Source organism: Mastigoproctus giganteus, chromosome 12, assembly GCF_048544385.1.
Source record: "Mastigoproctus giganteus isolate SK-2022 chromosome 12, ASM4854438v1, whole genome shotgun sequence".
Lineage (NCBI taxonomy): Eukaryota > Metazoa > Arthropoda > Arachnida > Uropygi > Thelyphonidae > Mastigoproctus > Mastigoproctus giganteus.
The window spans coordinates 23,171,134-23,193,127 of record NC_143586.1 but is presented as its reverse complement, the minus strand read 5'-3'; the positions used below and the strand labels follow the sequence as shown (position 1 = coordinate 23,193,127).

At 35.6% G+C, this 21,994-nt stretch overlaps 1 protein-coding gene across 1 annotated transcript in view; it reads left to right on the top strand.

Annotated features, from left to right (window-relative positions):
• The window catches only part of LOC150076780 (lethal(2) giant larvae protein homolog 1-like), a 227,416-nt gene that overhangs the window by 197,886 nt on the left and 7,536 nt on the right, over positions 1-21,994 (top strand). The window contains exon 20 of the mRNA XM_090386649.1: positions 11,425-11,510. Coding sequence (XP_090242775.1) covers positions 11,425-11,510 — 86 coding nt within the window. The remainder of the gene's footprint in view (positions 1-11,424; positions 11,511-21,994) is intronic.

The following is a 21,994-nucleotide window of genomic DNA, read 5'->3' as shown; positions in this document are numbered from 1 at the left end:
GGCCTAATTAGGATAGATTTGGAGGCTGTTACTAACCTTAGAGGGTAGGAAACTATCCTGTGTATAGTTAGTCACAGCTTCCAAATCTTTACTAATTAAGCCTGATGATTCGATTTAATATGACACTCTCAAATGTTGCCAGTTATCAAGTAGTTCCATTGTGTTAGAGTTTAACAATGTAATACTTTCTACAGAATAAAATTTACTTAATAATAACAATTCACGTTAATTAAAATTATTCACATTTGATTAATTCATTACGAACAACCACAATGCCCTTCTCTCAAAACATCAAACCCTTATTAAATGCTTAAGCAATCTGATTTAATCATTTTTCTAGGAAATGGATATTAAAAATTCATATCATGCACAATTTAAAGTGAAAGGAAAATGTTTAGCAGTTGATATGCTAAAAAAAATTATGAATATAAATAATACACTATCAAGTGAAAAGATGGCATTTCCTGTTCTATATGAATACCAAATTAACCATCTAGTACGCACATTAAAAAAAATAAATGAAGAATCACATTTGTGTAAAAAGCGATATGCACATGTACCTGTGATGTTCAATTAAGTTTTGGTTTCAATGTTGCCTGTTGCATGACAATACATGCTGTTTAAAAATTGGTTCAAAAATATCAAGAAAATTTAATACTTCCAAAGGACTACTTCAAGGATGCTGTTTGTCACCTACTTTGTTTAAGCTGTACCTGGAAGTTGTTCTAAGACCATGGTCACAGAAGTGCAGTTCAATGGGTGTTCCCCTTGGTCAAAATAAATACCTTTACAATCTATTGTTTGCAAACATCCAAGTTGTGGTACCACAGGACGATGATGTAAACTACATGGGCAGAAAGTTACTAGAGGAATATAAAACATGGAAACTGACAGTTAATTTTAATAAGACAGAGTACATGAATCGAAGTGGGGAGATTCTGGATTTAAATGAAATACAGGTGAAAACTGTACAGCAATTTAAATACCTGGGTGCAATTATCCTGGCTGATGTATCATCTGCACAGGAAATTAAGAGAAGACTGGGTGAAAGTAGAAAGGTCATAGGAGTGCTTAATTCTGTGCTATGGAATAAAAATATTAACAAAACTAAACATCAAATATATAATGCAATATTACAAAGTGTTTTATTATATGGAAGTGAGATTTGGACCTTAACTGAAAGACAAAAAAAAATAAACTACTGGTCATTGAGATGGATTTTTGGCAAAGATCGGCAAGAAAGTCTAGGACTGAAAAAGTTAGAAATGACGTGATAAGGAATATAATGAATATCCAAAACACCATCATTAATAAAATAGAGGAGAAAAGTTTGGAGTGATTTGGCCATGTGAAGAGAATGGATGACAGATTGCCCAGAGAAGCCATGGAGAAGGAAAAAGAGAGAAAGACTAAGGACGTCGATAGGTGTGAGGGCAGCCATGAATAGAAGAGGACTGGAGGACGGAGATTGGGAAGATAGAAGAAAATGGAAAAAAAGAATAAAGGAATGACTTTTTGATGTTAGGTTGAGGAGAACCATTGTAATAACGGAATAAATTCTAAGAAGAAGAATCACAATTAGCAGATGCAATGTAGCATGCTGGTTACCAATCAATATATATATAATTTTTTTTTTGGAAAAAAAAAAAACAAAAGTTAAAATGGTACACACCACAATTTTATTCATTATTCTGACATTATATTGGATAATAAGAACACTATAAAAAATTTAGTAACATCCTCTGTGAAATTTGATTGAGTATGGTGGGATGTGGAATACCCCCCCTTGCCACTTTTTCAGACAGGTCTAGGTTCCATTTCAGTATGAATGCTTTCTCTTGTGGAACATTCTCTCTAATTTCAATTTTTGTAGACTTAAAAAAAATTGGCCTCAGAAAACACATACACTTGTATAAGCATATGATATGTTAAGCTATATCAAGCCTGGCAGCAATAACACATCTGACCTGACCATAGGATGGTAAACAGTGGTACAGGGAAATTATGTCCTTAATAACAATAGCCTTGTTATCCAAAAGGAAATTTACTGTCTGCCTTATAGCCAAATCTCTTGGTCACATAACAGGCAATGTTGAAACCAAAACTTAATTGAATATCGTCACAAGTACATGTGCATATTTCTTTTTACATAAACAGAGTTATTATTTTTCAGTTAAAAAAAAAAAAAAATGCATGATTGCACTGAAGACCACACTGGAGGAATATGAAAATTCATGCTTATATAATTTTAAAAGTTAGTTTCATTTTTAATTCCTAGGATGATATAACTATTTGCTAGACAATTAAAATCATTTAGCATTATCACTACATTGGACATAAATCTCAAGTCAAGACCCACTAATAAGCACAGGGACATAAAAATAAGCACCAAAACTGTGTGTGTATGTGTTTACAAGACAACAGTACTTTGCATTCTTCTTAGAGTTAGTTTTACTGATAGTTAGTACTTTCACAGGCAAATGCTTTTTGAGCATGCACATTAATCAGCATTTCAACCACTGAATTTGAAACACTGGTAAATTATGCTAGTTTCATAAAGCTAGCATAATTTACCAGCAATTTTGTTGTCATTAATCCATCAACATTTCAACTTCAGTCACTAGTTTATTTAGTACTAGTATTTGTTCATCACTGGTATGAACAAATTATCATATACAGGTGTCTCAAAAATACACGGCATAACTTCAGGAATGAGTTCCTCATACGTAGACAATAAAAATATTTTATATCAACATAGTTCCGGAAATTCTTGGTTCCCGAGTTATTAACCAGAATGTCTTATCTCCCAAAGGTGATTTCCTTCATCACAAGAATCTGGTGGTTTTCCATTCTGACCATGTACTCAAATCAGGAGCAAGCGGATATGCACTTTATGTATGGTTTGGCAGACGGCAATGCTCTGGAGGCTCATCGTTTGTACCACGAAAGGTTCCCAGAACGAAGATGTCCAGACAGGAAAATGTTTGAAGGTATCCATCGTCGCCTTTGTGAACATGGGACATTTACACCTCGTGCTGCCGACAGAGGATGACCAAGATCTAAGACTCCTGAAGTAGAGGAGGAGATTTTGGATGTTGTGCATGCCACTCCTGGAATCAGCACACGTAGAATAGCAATGCAACTGGCTGTTCAACGTTCGACTATTTGGAGAGTGTTGGGAGAACACCAACTGTATCCTTCCCATCTGCAACGGATACAGGCCTTGTCACCAGCAGATCACCCTGCGCGAGTAATGTTCTGTCTGTGGTATTCAGGCAGAAGGTGGACATTTTGAACAATTACTATAAGGTGATGTGAACAGTTAAGTGTCATAGACAGACCTTCAAAACTCGGAAACCAAGCATTTCCGGAACTATGTTGATATAAAATATTTTTATTGTCTACATATGAGGAACTCATTCCTGAAGTTTTGCCGTGTATTTTTGAGACACCCTATATATAGAGGGTGTCACATTTTATCACATTATATATATGTGATAAAATGTAGTATTTTTAAATGTAGTTCTAATTTCAGATGAAACTATATTTAAAAATATTAAAAATTCATTATGAAAATAGAGCAGAGGCATGTACAAATACCTTATTTTTTTTTTAACAAGAAAAGAAGGGCCATAATTTTTATGCATTGAGCACTGATTGTTTTTTCTTTGCTAACTTAGCTCAGAGTGACTATCGAAGGCCTTACTGCCAATGGCAGTTGGATATGCTGATTTATCCCTCACTCAACATTATTATTATTCTCAGATTGCTGTATGATGCCAAATACCAGTCATTATTCTTAAACTGTACATAGTTGAACTTGCCAATTATTAAGTAGTTACATTATGGCTTAAGAGAATAATGTACAATCTTCTGCATATTTTTCTCTATAACTCTAGTGCTCTGTTTTTTTAATGGTAAAATGCAGCATCTCCGTGCATGCTGTTTCTAGAATTCACCAAATCTGACAATAATGCCTTCAGAAAGCAAGGTTGTTTTGTGTGCCAAGAGCCTCCAACTGTGTTATATGATAAAAGAGGGGTTTGAAAAGTTTGGCTTCAGGACAAAAGGATAGTGGTACAGTGTTAAAGATTTTTATACTTAATGTAGAACACTTCAAATACTATTTGAAGTGTTATGCATTAAGTATAAAAATCTTTAACACTGTTTCACTACCCTTAACCCACCAAGTTCCATGGCAGTTTCAGTGACATACAGGAGTCATTACCTGACATCAACAAAGTTGTGTGAATGAGGAAAGATGGACAAAATCAGCCACTGTACGGGTGATCAAGATCAATATTTGGGAAAAAAATGACTAACACCAAAGTTAATTCACGAGAATATGGTTACAGCATTAGCAAATGCATATGATGCAAGAAAGCAAGTTTATACAGCATCAGCCAAAAAAAAAAAAAAAAAAAAAAAAAAACCTTCCCATTTCACCCATCCATTCACTCCAAAAGTTTGTCCTCTCTTCCTTGAATTTATTGAAGCTATCCACTTCCAACAGATGGAAGTTTGTTCCAGCAATCAACTACCCACTGGCTAAAGGCAAATTTCTGCACATCTATTCAACAACTGTCTTTCCTTAATATGAGTTTATGCCCCCTCGGGTTTGTAATCAGAGCAAGAGGAAGAATCCCATCAGTATTGAAGTATTGAGCCTACCCAATCCATTCAAAGCCTTATACACATCAATCAGATTACCTCACAGGTGCCTAGTCTCCAGATGCTGCAATTTTCAGAACTTCTTTCTTTGTAAGAGAAGAGCACCTCTTTGTTCCCTTCACCAGTTTTGTTGCCCTTCTCTGTACTTGTTCTAGCAACTCTACATTCTTCCTAAAATGAGGCCCTGTATGCAGTACTCAAGGTGTGGCCTGACCATTGCCTTATATATTTGACAAGACCCCATGACCTGCTCTTACAGCCTGTCTGCACTACTCAGGAAACTTCATATTTGACTGGACAATTATCCCCAAGTCTTTTTCATTCTCCGCATTGGGGAAGGATGTCCCTTCCTTTTCCATGATTAAGAAGTGGGCAGCAGAATTTAAACAAGGGAGGGAGAACCTGGAAGATGACCCATGCTGTGGAAGAGTTATGTTATGTTTGTTTGTTTGTTATTTGGTTTTTAGGAGCATTAGCAACTAAGGCCATATTGCTCCCGGAATATGCGGTGGTCATTCCCTGATCTTTCCGCATCCTCCGTATTTGGTGGTGACGGGCTCGAACCCCGGTCTAATCAAGAAGCATGTGCTACGCAATGCTGCTCCTTCCCACCTGGCTACGGAGGCGCGCAACTGTGGAAGATCTACAACATCTATCACTCCAGAAGTTGTCAACAGTGTGCGTGATCTGGTGATTAGTGATACACGAATGACAGTTTGGTATATTGCAACCATCTTGAATGTCTCATCTGAACGTGTGTACCACACATAATAACAGAGGTTCTTGTTATGAAAATGTCAGCAAGATGGGGCCTAAAGTTGTTTGATCTGCTGAATGGCCTTAAAATCTCCAATAACAACAGCAGCAGTAATAAAAATATACAAGAGTTGTCAAGTCATTTGCATTGTTTTCAAGCATATTCAGCAAATTTCCTTGCAATGTTTGTGATCATGGATGAAACTTGGGTCCATCACTTTCAGCCAGAGACAAAGGAGCAGTCCAAAGAGTGAAAAAACTCTTCTCTCCCTCCAAAAAAAGCTAAGTCAATTCTTTCTGATGGCAAGGTGATGGCATCAGGTTCTGGGGATTCTGATGTAGTATTGCTAGTGGATTATCTTCAGGAAGGTAAGAGAGTCATGGGCATATTATGGGTAAATGCATGAAAATGTCAGACAAATGCCAAGGAAAACTCAGAAAAGGAGTACTGTTCAGCCAGGACAATGTGCAAGTTCACAAGTCTGTTATTGCCATGACGGCACTGCAAGAATGCAGCTTTGAAATCTTGGACTATTCCCATATTAATCAGATCTAGCACCGTCAGACTTTCACCTGTTTCCCTTATTTGAAAAAAAAAAAAAAAAAAAAAAAAAAAAAATACATGGCTAGCATCCATTTTCTTACTGATAGCGACATCATTGATGCAGTGGTTGCATTTCTGGAGGCCCCAAGGGAAAACTTTCTTCACAGCTGGATTCAACACATCACAGTATCTGTTGCAAAAGTGCATTGACTCCAAAGGGATCTATACATTGAAAAGTAACATGTTCTCAGACTCCTCAAATAAACCCTTCATACACAGGCCACAACTTTTCAGTGAGTGTAGTAATTAAAGTTACCCTCATAAATGCAAGGTAACCTTAATTACTATACTCTCTATTCCATGCTCATGAGCAGTCACTGCTAATTTGCCAGAATTAGGTTTTGTGATTGACATCTTTCGTTATATGAATGAACATATTGCTCTTTCATAGTCTTATAATCTTTTGCATGCTTTGACAATGTTTTGACCTGTATAATTCTAGTGGTGTATTTCATAATGATATTGCTCTGTCCTAGATATGTGGTGTGACTAGAAAGTTCCAAGAATGACTTTGTAAGTAAGTTAAAATTAAACTTGTCAGTTATTTTATGTAATGATTGGAATTCTGGAACTTGTTTGTGATATTGATGTTGGTGCCTTAACATGCTCGACTTCCTCCAAAATCTTAAAAGTTTTGGTACTCTGAGAATATAAAAATCAGATGGAGTCACATTTAAAAAATTGAGAGTATACTCAATCTAAAGGAACTGTTTTTTTTTCATCAGAAATCAATTTCCCTGTTGATAGCATAGGGCAATTTCTGATAGGAAAACTGAAATTGTCAGTGAGATAATTTCTGATGGAAAACTGGATCTTTCATATGGAGCACCATTCCAGTTCCCATGATTTGGCATCATACTTTTTTCTATTCCCAAGTATGAATTGGAGGAAGTCTAACAGCATATGTTAAGGACATTAAAATTATAACAGTAAGCAACTTCCGGAAATGTTTTCAATTAGGCAGAAGAGTCTGACTTCATGTATAGCTATCCAAGGGAACTGCTTTGAAGGGGACAAAAAAAAAATTGTAAAGTTCAATTTTAGTTTGCTTAGGCACATTCCTGGTACTTTCTAATCCTCAGGCATATTGCTGGGATTGAGATCAATTTCATATTACATTGACTCCAGGTGTGCGTGCATTTCTGTGTGTGTGAGCACCACGCACGCACGCGCACGCGTTCATTCATTCATTGTTATGGTAGGCTGACACAAGATGATGTTTTCAATCACTTAGTTGTAATCAATGTCCCAATTGCACTGATCATTTTTCACATACTACAAGGTGTGGTTTTTAATTTCAGAAGTGATATGGCATTAGATCATGTGGTTTTTTGTCATGTGACAATGCATCCGGACATGCTAAAAAATTTCTTCTTTAGCATGTCTTGTAAATATAATTATGAAGTTTTCTTCCTGAAAGCATTTTGGTTGGTATTGCATCCACTCTTCAGCATGCCTTTTCTCAAAAATCATCCAAATAAGTAAATCCATTTATGAATATGGTGTGTAGGATGTAATTGATCATATCTCCACGGTACAGTGGTTAGCTTTCACATAACTAAATTAATAGTAGTAGTAGTGGCATGTGATGCAAGAAAGCAAGTGTATGAGCTTATGCAGCATCAGCCAAAAAAAAAAAAAATCACCATTCCCTCCAAATGCCTGTCCAGTTCCTCCTTAAATTTATTTAAACTATCAACTCCACAACTAAAGATGGAAGTTTGTTCCGGCAATTAACCACTCGCTGGCTAAAGGCAAATTTCCGCACATCTATTCTACATCTGTCTTTTCTTAATTTGAATTTATGGCCCCTTAAGGTTCATAATCTGAACGAGTGGAAGGATCCCATCATATTTCATCGTGCTCAACCCATTCAAGGCCTTATACACCTCAATCAGATCACTGCACAAGTGCCTAGTCTCCAACCACTGCAATTTGCAGAACTTAAGCCTCTCTTGGTAAGAGGATCCCTTCATTCCCCTCACCAATCTTGTTGCCCTTCTCTGTACACGCTCAAGCAAATCTACATCCTTCCTAAAATGAGGCCTCCAGACCTGTACGCAGTACTCAAGGCGTGGCCTGACCATTGCCTTATACAGAGGGACAATCACCTCCTTCTCCCTGCTAGCACAATTCCTATATATCATTGACAAAACCCCATGACCTGCCCTGGCAGCCTGTCTGCATTGCTCAGAAAACTTCATATCTGACTGCACAATTACTCCCAGGTATTTTTCATTTTCTACTACCTAAAGTGTAGTACCACAAAGTTGGTACGTTTCTCTGGGGTTACTTCTACCCATATGCAGTACTTTGCATTTGTCAAGGTTAAACTTTAGTTGCCACTTCTTAGCCCATCTGCCCAAATTTTCTAGATCCTGTTGCTGTAGCACACTGCCATTACTGTCATTAACAACCCTGCCAACCTTTGTATCATCTGCAAACTTCGACACTAAGCCTGATATACCTTCATCAATATCATTGATAAATATACAAAACAACAGTGGACCCAAAACCAAACCCTGTGGGACTCCACTAATAACATTAGTCCATGAAGAGCAGCACTCCTATTCATCTATTTCACCTAATGTCATCTATTCACAAATATGTCTAACAAAATGAAACTAAATGATTAACATTTTAAATATGAGAATTTTGAAAGTTCTCTGTAATATTAATACACTATCTGACTTTATAAATTTCTATACTGATGACATGCTGTTATCATTTTCATATATTTTGAACCCATTTAAATCAAAATGGATGCCTTTTCTCAAAAATTGTCCAGAGAAGAATCACAAATAAGCAAATCCATTTATGAATATGGGGTGTAGGATGTAATTGATCATATCTCCACACTACAGTAGTTAGCTTTCACATAACTAAATTAAAGTCATCTATTTACAAATATGTCTATCAAAATGAAACTAAATGATTAACGTTTTTAATATGAGAATTTTGAAAGTTCTCTGTAATATTAATACAGTGTCTGACTTTATAAATTTCTCTACTGATGACATGCTGTTATCTTTTTCATGGTGCAAGATGCCTATGGCTTATGCTGCACCTGCCAAAAAAAAACTAATAATTAATAAAAGAAAAGGAAATTAAACCTATCATCCTATGCATTTCCCTCACCCGAAGGTACTGTCCAGATGACCTTTGAATTTCACCAAACTGTCAGCCTCTACCACCCATATAGGCAACTTATTCCAGTAATTTATAACTCTCTGGCTAAAATAAAACTTCCTGCAGTCCAATCTAAACATCTTTCCCCCCCTTCCCTAACTTGAATTTATGTCCCCTAGTTCTAGCATCATTTATAATCTTGAAAATTTTGTCCTCGTTCATTTTACTGATGCCTCTCAGAGCCTTAAACACCTCAATCAAATCTCCTCTAAGGTGTCTAGTTTCCAAACTCTGCAACCCACATATTTGAAGTCTTTCTTCATTAGGACGCCCTTTTGCCGATCTCACCAGGCGAGTTAAGAGTCTTTGCACCCTTTCAAGAAGCTCGATGTCTTTCTTTAGATGCAGTCTCCATACTTGAACACAGTATTCCAAGTGTGGTCTAACAAAAGCCTTATATAATGGGATTATCACGTCCTTATCTCTACTTGCAAAAGTTCGATGGGACACCATGGGCCTTCCTTGCAACCTGTTTACAATGCTCAGAGAATTTCATGTCTGACTGTATCGTAACACCCAAGTCCCTTTCCTCCAGTACTGGGTTTAGTTGAACTCCAAGTGAATAAGTTATTTTGGGATTACTGTGTCCCAGGTGTAATACCTTATACTTTGTTGGATTAAAGCATACCTGCCATTTTTCTGACCATTCCTGAAGTCTATCTAGGGCTCTCTGAAGAAGCTCAGCTTGACAGTGATCATTAACTACTCTGCATATTTAAACATCACGCCCTCTATCTCTTCATCAATGTCGTTTATGAAAATTAAAAACAACAGTGGTCCTAATACTGATTCTTGGGGAACCCCACTTCTTACATCAACCCAATCTGAGGAATAGCCATTTATCACAACCCTCTGCCTCCTGCCCTGAAGCCATCCTGATATCCATCTAAGGATTTTCCCAGTGATTCCAACCTGTTCCAGCTTAAAGCAATCGCTCATGTGGGACTGAGTCAAAAGCTTTGCTGAATTCTAAATAAACAATGTCAAAATTATTCCCTAAATCCAGCTCATGAGTGACCCTTTCAAAATAGCAAACCAGATTTGTTAAACATGATTTTCCCTTTTCAAAACCATGCTGAGTATCCTTGAGAATTTCAGTTCTATCCAAATGATCCTGAAATCCACCATTGATCATTGCCTCCATGATTTTCCCTACCACTGAAGTCAGACTGACAGGTTGATAATCTCCCACTTCACTCTTAGAACCACCCTTATGTATGGGAGATACATTGGCACTTTTCCAATCCAACGGAATCTCCCCAGAGTCTAGTGATGCTTGCATAATTAGCCTCAATGGTTCAATGCACTCACTTGCCACCTCCCTTAAGATTATAGGGTATATTCCATCAACTCCAGGAACCTTTTGAACCCATTTAAATCAAAATGGATGTATTTTTCCCTATTGCACTTCATATTAACCACATTTTACTGTGACATCAGAAATGATTTGTGAATACTTTACAAGAGGCTGCATAATTTTGTAGCCTCACATAAGAATTTTAAATTCTGTACACTGTGGCATTTTTTTCAAATGTCCTGTCAGTTATTCACAGAACCCCACCAGCTTTTGAAAACCCTAGTTTTTAGAAAAGAAAAATGCAGCGCAATTTGCTAATTGGACAATATAGATTCTGTATTGTATAGACTTATCTGTGTCATATAACTGTGTTCAGTAAAAATGTTTCAGGTATCTAGTTAATCCAGCATCTGACTTAGTGGGGGGGGGGACTGAATTGAGGGTAGATGTTACCGAAATTTTGTGAAAATGTTAGTAAAAAATAAATAGGGTTATCAAACTAAATATATTTAGTAATAGAAAAATTTTTGTGAGCAATCACTAAATCAAGATAATACTCTAACTTTAAATTGACTGTAAAAAAAATTATTAATCTTTTTTTTTTTTTTTTTCATAATGCAGACATACTTGAAAATCTGAAATGTAGAATCTATTGTTCACCACTGACGTCAAGAATGGGAAAAGGCATTTAATTCAAAAATTGTGTTTATTGTGTAATTTCTATTAATATTTGTATCATGTATTTAAACTTTATGAAATACTGAGGTTCTAAAATTTCTATTGACATTAATTTTATATTGATTTCCCAAACAATTGTAATTGTGGAAATCAAATTAATCTTGAAAAATTTAGGTTGTATAATATTTTTCTTTCTTATTTTTCCTTGGTATCTTTCCTTTACATTCAGTAGTTGTGGAGCAGGCCTGTGGCAACCAGATATGTGAAGATATCATCAGGAATCTCTCTGCTCCTAATTCCTCTACTTCAAAGGAGGTCAGCATTCCTCCATCATAATTTATCCTCAGTATAATATGAGTAATGTGTATGTGTGGAGTGTGGGCTTAATGTGCTGGATTTCCTTACTAACATCCCAGTTTTTTGTGATTTCTCCTGCATAACTTTCTGAAACTGTTTGGGGAAAAGGAGATTTTTTAACATTATAAATATCTTTCTTGGTTTAAAAATATATTTCTTGGCTCAGTGCCATATAGATTAATTTAATTTTATTTTTATGAAAACTAACATGGTTAATTTCCTTAATTATTCTTACATGACATTCAATAACATTAAGAAATAATAAAAATTTAAACGCTGCTGTAATTAAAAAAATACTTCATATTTTTATTACTTTAGAGCTGCTTGCAGTGCTTATGAACACTGAATCATAAGTTTAGCATAATCATATGAAAGCTTATATACTAACAGCAGTGAAAATTAACTACTAATCACTAGAAATATAATTTCAGCATATTACATGTTTGAAACTTGATAGTATTAATATGGCAGAACAGAGATTTGAAAAAGCAAAAATTGTGTAGAACCTGCCATAAAAAAAAATTAAATAAATAATAAATAAAATATTTCCCTATTTTTATATTTTAGTATTAGCTGCACAGTGCAAGGAGGGCAAAGATATTCCCAAACCTTTGTCCTCAACTATCTGTGGAGGCAACTTGTTGCAATGATTAACAGTGCATGGGATGAAGGAAAACTTCCTACAGTCCAGTTCATAATTCTTCTCTCTCTCTCTCTCTCTCTCTCTCTCTCTCTCTCTCTCTCTCTCTCTCTCTCTCTCTCTCTCTCTCTCTCTCCCCCCCCCCCCAGTTGAATTTATACTCCCTGGTTCTAGTATCATGATAATTTTTCTTCTTTCATTTTACCTAGAGCCTTATACACCTCAGTTAGATACCTTCTTAAGTACCAAGTTGCCAAACGTATTTGAAGTTTCTCCTCATCCAGGTACTCAGGCACATTGTCTTGAGACTTTTCAACGAACTTTGGTTTTTTTTTAGATGGCGCCTCCATACTTGGACATAGTATTTTTGTAGTATATGGCATTCTCACAAATGCCATATACTACAAAACTATAACCTCCATCTCTAAAATTGTAGAAATGGTGGAAAATCATTAACTGGTTACTATTCATCACCACCTTTCTGTTCTGCACAAAAAAATTAATCTCTACCTTTATCATAACACCGAAATCCTTTTGATTCTATTCTTTACTGTTTTTAGAAGTTTATTTTGTATAAATTATTTTTAGGTTTTTGTTTCTCAAATATAAAATATTGCCATTTTTCAGTGTTAAAAATAGTTGCCACATATTTGATTATCCCTGAAGCCTATATAAGGCATCACTGTTTGACACTGGTTATTAACCACCTCCCACTTTTCATGTCATTTACAAATTTTGACATTTGTAGATGACATTCCCTGTCACCCTTTATCAGTGTCATTTAAGAATATGAGAAACAGTAGCAGTCCAAGTTCTGATCTCTGAAGCATCTCAAGCTTCTAACCCTAACCCATTCTGAAAGCTTAACCACTAATTAAAACTTTGTCTCCTGTTGTGTAAGCCATTCCATCCACGGATCTTAATTATACTCCAGCTTATATAGCAATCTCTTGTGTGGAACAAAGTCAGATGCTTTGCTAAAGTCCAAATAATGTCATAAAGTTATTGCCTATATCCATTCCAACTGTCATGCAGTACTTTATTGCCCACCTACTGCTCAACATAATAATTTATCAGTTTTCTTAATCAAGATTTTCTCCTTTATAAAACCATTCTGTTGTTCCCTTAAGGAAAAAACTGTTCCTGCCTAGATGACTCTGAATTTTATTCTTAATCATTGCTGCTATGATTTTCCATACAGTTGAGTTCAAGATAGTTGTAGTTACCCACTTCATTCTTTGAGCAACTATGGATTGGACATTAGCATTGGTAGAGGCATTTGATGCAAGAAAGCAAGCTTATGCAGCATCAGCCAAAAAAAAACCACTTCCACTTCACCCCTCTGTTCGTTCGAAATACCAGTCTAGCTGAGCCTTAAACTTATTTAGGCTATCAACTTCCACGACAAGGGATAGAAGTCTATTCCACCAACCAACCACCTGCTGGCTAAAGGCAAATTTCCGCACGTCTATCCTACATCTGTCTTTCCTCAATTTGAATTTATGCCCTCTCAGGTGATTATTCTGAGCAAGAGGAAGAATCCCATTAGCATTGAGCATGCTCAAACCATTCAAGGCTTTATACACCTCTATCAGATCACCTCGCTGGTCCTTAGTCTCCAGACTGTAATTTGCAAAACTTAAGCCTTTCTTCGTAAGAGCACCCCTTTGTTCCATTCACTAATCTTGTTTTTGATGCTGTACTCGTTCCAGCAGCTCTACATCCTTCTTGAAATGAGGCCTCCAGACCTGTATACAGTACTCTAGGTGTGGCCTGACCATTGCCTTATACAAGGGAATAATCACCTCCTTATCCCTGCTAGATATATTGCAGCTTCCCCAATCCAAGTTAAAGAAACTGCTCTCAGTTTTTTCTAGCACATGTAGTTTTCATAATATGACTGCTGATAATATCAGTAGTCACAAATTAAGATGATTAAATAATGAATTATTTAATTACAAATTAAGATGATTTCATTACAAAACATGACTGCTTGCATTTTTATCATGTTCAAACCCAATGCACTTTATACAAATAGTTAAATTAATATAATACACTATTGTAGGAAAAAAAAAAAAATTGCAATTTAAAAACATCATGCAGATGATTTCCTTTGGTACACTTTATGCAGAATGTTGCAGTACAAGAACCAGGAGTTATTTTCCAACATATATTTGTTCCAGAGACCTTGGTAGCAATTTTCCATTCACTTACTATTGTCTTGATGGAATAACCTCCCCCCTCCCCCGCTCATGACTCACTGTGCCAAGGTTTTGAGGAAAGAAGTGTAAATGTGAATGCAAAAAGATGAAGTTTCAGCAATTGTGTGGTCTATCAATCTTTATATACATCGTGCAGCTTTTAAACTCCATCTTTGGATACAAAAGACTTGTGGTTACTTGAAAAAGCACAGAGCCATTCGAAAGCCTGTCATGCATTTAATTTTTCTAAGGCTATCAGATGCTTCATAAATTCCAATGATTACTTTAGTTAGAATGGTGATGTCAGCAATAACTCCTCTAGTGCAAAGAAGCCTCAGATGAAAGTAATCACACAGCGATTCATATTACACTCTGATAAAATAGAGGATTATGGAATTACATTCCATAATCCTCTGTAATTATGGAATTACATTCCATAATCATAATGTAAGGTAACGGACAAAATTTTTTTGGACTGCTTCAGTTTTGTTAATTAAAGTCTGAGGATTCCAGATGGGTGAGCTGAATTCAGGAATTTTAAAGCTTCATCATGCATGAACTTCTGACTTTAAGGCACCACAAAGATTTCTTCCTCTTTCACTTTATGGCACTGATTTTTGGAAATTTCTCACCTAAGTAATGAAATCCTCTTGAATTCATCTTACCCATTGCTTTCACAAACTCTTCATTGGATCCACTAATGAAACATGGAACATATTGCACTACTTGTTCCTAGCTTGTGTGTGCTTCTTTGAAGCCAGTCATGGCTGATGTAATGGTCTGCAGTAAAATGGCTGCCCAATTGGCACAGAAAACAATGTATTGTAAACCCTTCTTCCAATGCAAGTATTAAGTTGATGAATTTGAAGTGAAGTGCTCTCAATATTGTCTTCATATTATAGTATGTTGTCTTTAGGTAAACAAGTGGGCAACACAGTTGAATGAATTTAAGTTCCTGTTAGGCACAAGAACAGTTTCAGACTTTGTGACTTGATGAAGATGTGCCATTGAGATATAACATATCGTGACAGTTCCCTAAAAATTCTGTTGACATCATGATGGAAGGAGAGCAGACTGTTTACCTTAAAGAATGTTGCCAGAACTTGGTTCTTTTCAATAGTGAGACACTTTGATGTTCTATTTAATCAAGTGTTTCTGCTTTAGTCTTGAGGTGATAAGTTTGGCTTTATCTTTGGAGAAGGCTAGATCTCTAATTGGCCCATTCATCTTACCTTGGATAAACAGCTCCTGCTGAGATGTCTCTTCATCTGGTGTGTATTCAGGATTTTCTGAAGTTCTTCTCGGGGGTCTCTGCCAATTGCATCATTATCACATTACATTGAATCTTCTAAAGAATTCAGTCCACACTGTGGAATTACCAAAATTGGCATGCTATCACTGGGATTTGGTCTCATCACCGAATCAAGGTTTGGATAAAAAATCTTGTGCTTGTTCTTACGTGAGAATCCAGTTACATTTCACATTACAGAAGTAACAATCGCCATTGTGGTCTTTTATCTTCCTCTATATTAGTATGGCAAACAGCATCAATGTTACTTTTGTTTGGTCAGTCACCTAATCCATTCAAAGAAGTGGTACAAATAATATGGTGCCCATGCCTTATTTTGATTACCTAGAGGACATCCATAGTAGCTAGTAAATTTTTGAAATATACATCATGATTATATTCTTCCTTCCTCAATTTGAATCTATGCTCCCTTGTTTGTAGTCTGAGCAAGGAGAAGGATGCTATCAGCACTAAAACTTACTCAGTCCATTCAAGGTCTTAACACCTCAATCAGATATGGAGACTAGGTGCCTTGCAGGTACCTAGTCTCTGTACAGTGCCGTTCATAGAACTTAAACCTTTCGTAGTAAGAGCACCATTATGTTCTTTTCGCCAATTTCATTGCACTTGTTTCAAGAGATTCACATACCTCCTAAACAAATTATAATCAAATAATTAAATTATGAAATATAGTTATATTCAAACAATTACGTTTAATATGATATATAAACAACAACAATAATAAATAATAATTATTCATGTAGGTTGGGTGAACAAGGATATGAGTGATATAATCATTCTCATCATGCTTATGTAATCAGTTTCACCACAAAAACTAGATGTGCTAAAGGAAAACTGAAAACATATTTGGAATCAACATCCAAAGGTCTATCTGGACCCCCCCCCCTTTTTTTTTTTCCAAATGAAAAAATACTTGATGTGTAAAATAAATAGTTTAATGCTTTCTTTCACTGCTTCCTTTAAAATAATTAGGTATATGCAATCTACACCAGGTTGCTTACTTGCCTTTAGGCTTATAAGTTTTTCTGGTAAATAATTCTCTAATTTTCATATTGCTGATTTTATAGTGCTCAGATTCACCATTCACAGTTTCTCCTTGCCATGAAGGATTTTGCTAATAAAGATACATGTGAATTACCCATTTAACTGTTGTCATGAATGACTTTCCTGCATCCATTATATAAGAATCTAATCTGATTACATTAGTGCAAATCTTCTTGTACCCTTTATTTGCTTTTTTTATCCAGTAATTTTTCATATTTGTGAGCCTAACCATTTCTGGGATACTGTTACAGACCAACTTTTCACTATTATATTCTTTTGTAGTTTTCTGATGACACCTCCTTAACTGTTTTTTTGTATTGCATCCTTGCTGTATTTTCTTAAAGAGGTGTGTGGGGGGGGGGGGGTTCTGTCAAGATCACTAGTAATGATCATTTCCTGAAAATTCTTGCCTCTAGTACTTTCCTAACAGTTAGGCTGATGTAGTTAGAAATCATCTAGTTGATTTAAAAATTTTTCACCTTTGTAATGAGTTGTCCTTGCTCCAATCAACAAGGGGAGTAAGTTGAAATCTGCCACAACTGGATATGTTGGGCATTCACATTTACATTCTTATTCCATCTACTTATGGAGGATCACATCATACTCTTCAATCTTCTGGCCTGTAGTATCCCCTTCCCCAGTCTTATTTTACCTTTGCTTCCTGTTCACTTCTTGGCACAGCATTTTTCCAACAACCAAAAACTGGCTTTTCTGTCCTAATACATGAACCATTGATCTGTATAAGCATTATTACCTTGACCCATATCATCTTAAAATATCTGTGACAAATTACCCCTTTAATTAGTAGTTTTTCTAATGCAATCTTTCTGAATACATTAGAAAAAAGGCTTTCTGAAACCCTTCTCTTAAGGCCTCTTCAGTGACATTAGCAATGACCCAAGTGTCACCTTTGTTCAGTTGCATTCCATATATTGGTTTATTAGCATGACTGGCTCTTGTAGCCATGGTAAGCCACACTGATAAAAATCCTTTCTCTCTCCACCCCAAAACTCTGCAGAATCAAGTCTTGAGTTAATTCTTAAGGCATTCAACATACAGTCCTTCCTATCATGCCCAGGTAGAATTTGTTGTTACAAAAATATTCTGACCTAAATTGCAACTTTTTTTTTTTTTTTTCAGGATTCCCCTATGCTTATTCAGCAGGTTACGACTTCTTGCATCTGAATCTATGTCCCTTGGCTTGCATCATCCTAGAAAGAGAAAAATACCACATTAAGTTTGTTCAAACCTTTTTAAGATAAGATCTTAAACGTCTCAATCAGGTCTCCATATAGATGTCTAATTTCCAAGCATTGTAGCTTACAGAACTGAAACCGTTACCTGTAAGGTTATCTGCTTGCCTCTATATTTACTCTTGTTTGCCCTATTTTGTAACCTTTCAGTAAAGTTATATCCTGAAATGAGATCTCCACACTTATAACAATATACAAGTTGTGGCCTCATAATTGCATTTATATCCACCAGCAGAATTCCTGTATATCACTGACAGTGCTGTCCTAACAGCCTTTACTACACTGTTGGGAGCACTTCCATGTGAGATTATTGTGACTGTTGGGTTCTTTTCTACTACAATAATGTTGAGTGAATTCTAATTGATAATTTAATTCAACTGTGCCCTAGTTTCAGAACTTTGGAAAGACCAGTGCTGTAGCATCATCAGCAAATTCTGTCATGAAACTCTCATTAATAAAATTGGTCAGACAAGATACATGTCATGAGTGTTGAGGTGATCCTACACTGCATCCTTAATCGGCCCTCATTGGTAGCACAGTTGGTACAATTGCTGCTCTCCCCACACTGGGTGAAAAAGATCAGAGTTTGAATCCCTTCAGTGATGTGAGGAATTTTTGTGGGTTCTTTTTACAATATAGCTGAATTAGTTAATCTCAGGCAAGGGTTGCATGGTTCCCACCCCTGGAAACTCAGGTTTTACATCCAACAAACATAAAATCAACCACAGAACACACAACTTGCAGACATAATATATACAGCATAATATGGCTTGAGTTGCCAATGTACTTGAAACCCTACGACCATCCTCAATCATAGATTTCAAATTTTGTCATAACACCAAAATCAGGCTTTTCAGGTTTACAGTTGCTCAGATCAGTCATAATCATCCTCTGAGTAGCAGAGATATTTGCACACGTTTTGTCTTCATAATCTTTCCTTTTTCTTTTGTCTTCATAATCATCCTTTGTGTAGCAGAGAGATATTTGCACACATTTTGTTTTCTGAATGTTTGCAAATATATCCATTATAGATAAAGGTTTAGTGGCATCCTTAGCTCTTCTTTTAGTATAATTGGATAGATACCATCAGCCCATTATGCTTTCTTCACTTTGTACATAAATTTCTTCTCCAGAGCTTAACTTTGCCACAAATTCATTTAATGCCAAATAACCATTACCTGAATTAAAAAGTACAGTCAGTCCTCGTATAGCACGATAGTTGTGTTCCTAGAAACCCTCGTGCAATATAAACAACAGGCCCTATGGGAAAAATAGGGCCTGTTGGGTGGTCGGCACCTAACCCTATTTTTCCTATGGGAAAAATAGGGTTAGGTGCCGACCACCCAAGATTGAACACACATTTGTAACCAAAAACAATAAATAAAAAATAAATAAATAAAAAAAAACAATAAACAAAAAACAATTAATAAATAAACAATAAATAAATAATACGACTATTAAGTAATAAAATATTGCTAATGCTTTTGCTTCTATCGTAAGCAAACTTGTTTTTTGTTTGATTTTTCTATCCAAACAGATGACAGCCGTTCCATCTCTTCCAACTCTTTTGTGTCTTGATCTAATGGATTTTAATTACACTTTGAGTTGTTCCTGCTATGAAAGTTTTTATTTTCCCTGCATTCTTTCTAATTCTTGATGTTGCCTCATTTAGACCTGTAGCACGTGCAATTTCACATGGTCTTTCATTTCGCTCAAAGCGTTTCACAATTTCATATTTTTTCTCTATTGACAGAGGCAGACTGGCCATAAGCCTTACCGGGGAAACCCCGGTGGGCCCGGAGGCCGGTGTGATTTTGGCCATAAACCATAGTATGAGGCCACTACAAATTTTCCCGGGTAAGAATTTTTGACCCAGTCCGCCTGTTTATCCATACTGCTTTTCTTTTTCTCTCTGAATATGTAGTGTCTTCACCAGGATGCTTCCTTTTAAGTATTTTACTCATTTTTAGGGAATAAAGCATAATTACAAAATGAGGAGGCACGCTTGATACACATAAACAAAGCTGTGCGCGTGTAGCAGCTGAATAAACAACACCGTAAAGACATAGATACACTATTAACACCTCACATTTTACTAAAGCACATTTTTTGGGGTTAAACTACCATAAAACAATAAAAACAAGTTCCAGTTGCATTTCTGCTAGTGGAATCTGTTATAAACTGGTAGTAAACTCGATCTAATGGCATTTGCGATAATACTGATAGCTGGAATTGTGGGTTTTTATGTTGTTATGGTGAAATGTGTTTCCCCTTCACTGATATAAAAAACATAAATACATTTTCAGAATCTTCTCTTCATTCCTATCGTGTTGCGTTCAGTTGGGGTGATTCCGCGTTCGACTGCCATTTCTTAACAACACAAAGGCGAATCGTGCATAAGCGAATTCGGTTCGTGTTATATACGATATCGTTCCCCTGTTTATAAATCGTGTATGATCGAATTCGTGTAGTGTAAACAAGTGTTATAAGAGGATTGACTGTACATTCTTGCGTGCATAGAGATATTAAGAAACTGTTAGACTTCTCAGTCGTCCTGCTTGTGGTCATCTGTGCTGCTCCTGCTGTTCTTTAACAGGCCAATATAGTTTGTGCTTTTCCTAAAGTATTCACATAGTTTGCTAACATATATATTTTTTTTATTAGAGTCTGTGACACTAAAATTATTAGTGACGGATTCAACATGGCAAATAAAATGACAGCTCTTATAGTTTCTGGCTTCTACGAACAGTTGCTATTCAAGTTTCAATCATTATTTTGCTGTACTGTTTATTAAGGTGATAGGAAGCTTCCTAAAATTTACTAACACTGTTGTGTATGTATATGTGTATATATATATATATATATATATATATATATATGTATTTCTCATTTTTGAATTGAGTTGATAGTAAACATTAGCTCTTCTCATGTTTAGCAAAAAAATTATCATAACTTAATGTATTGTTGATTAATGCCTATTTTTTATTTGGTTTAAATTTCTTGTATCAATTAAGATGTAAAGAACATTTAAAGTATGTGAAAATGATTTGCATACATTTTACAGAATATTAACTCCTTATTGTTTGTACAATAAACCTGAATGAACCAGGGCTGGATTTTAACTTGCAAGCATTCATGCAGGGCTCTCTAGCCTTTTCCTGTCCCTTCCCTCCCCAAAACATGCTCTCCATTCATCTCAAACTCATGGTACTTTTAGCCTAAAAATTCAACAAAAATACAAGATATTGTTAAAATGACACTTCACTTAATGTTTAAAAGTTACATTATTATTTCTGGAGGGACTCCAAATGAGAATTTGCATTTGGAATCCCTTCGGGAATAATAAATGTTAATGAATTTCATGGTGTAACGTTGGGGGACAAGTTTTTTTTTACATTAAATCAATGTAAACACTAAACAAAGCAAGCTGTTACATTATTTTACTTAAAATAATAGACACTCTTGATTGGAGGTCACTTAACCCTTTAAAGAATAAAAAATAAAAACAGAATATGAAAAAATGGTGCTGTTTCTGTTCACGCTACCTAATACATTATTGTAAATCAGCTTCCTAAAGAATAAAACTTTTCACACCGTAAATATTTTGTAGTGTGACAGATGCAAAATCACAAACACCACAGTATTAAAAGAACAATTATGTTAAATATCTAATTGACCTCTCCTGGCACCATTTTTTGTTTAGACAATGCAGTCAAGTGTTATACAGCTATCTAAACATTTTTTCCCCCCTCTAAATTCTTTTTTCCCAATTTCATACTCCTAAATCAAGAAAAAGGGAAAAAAAACTAGTGTTAAAAAAAAAAATGTTGTAATTAAGCATCCTGAAGCTGGTGCAAGTGCTGCTGATTTGAGGTTTCATTTTTTATAAGGCACCACTTGAAGATTTTGATTAAAATCTAAGAATTATCACAAAACTTTAGCTACTTTACATCTTGCTCTTTTGGCTAGAAAAATGTTAATATGGTATAAAAACT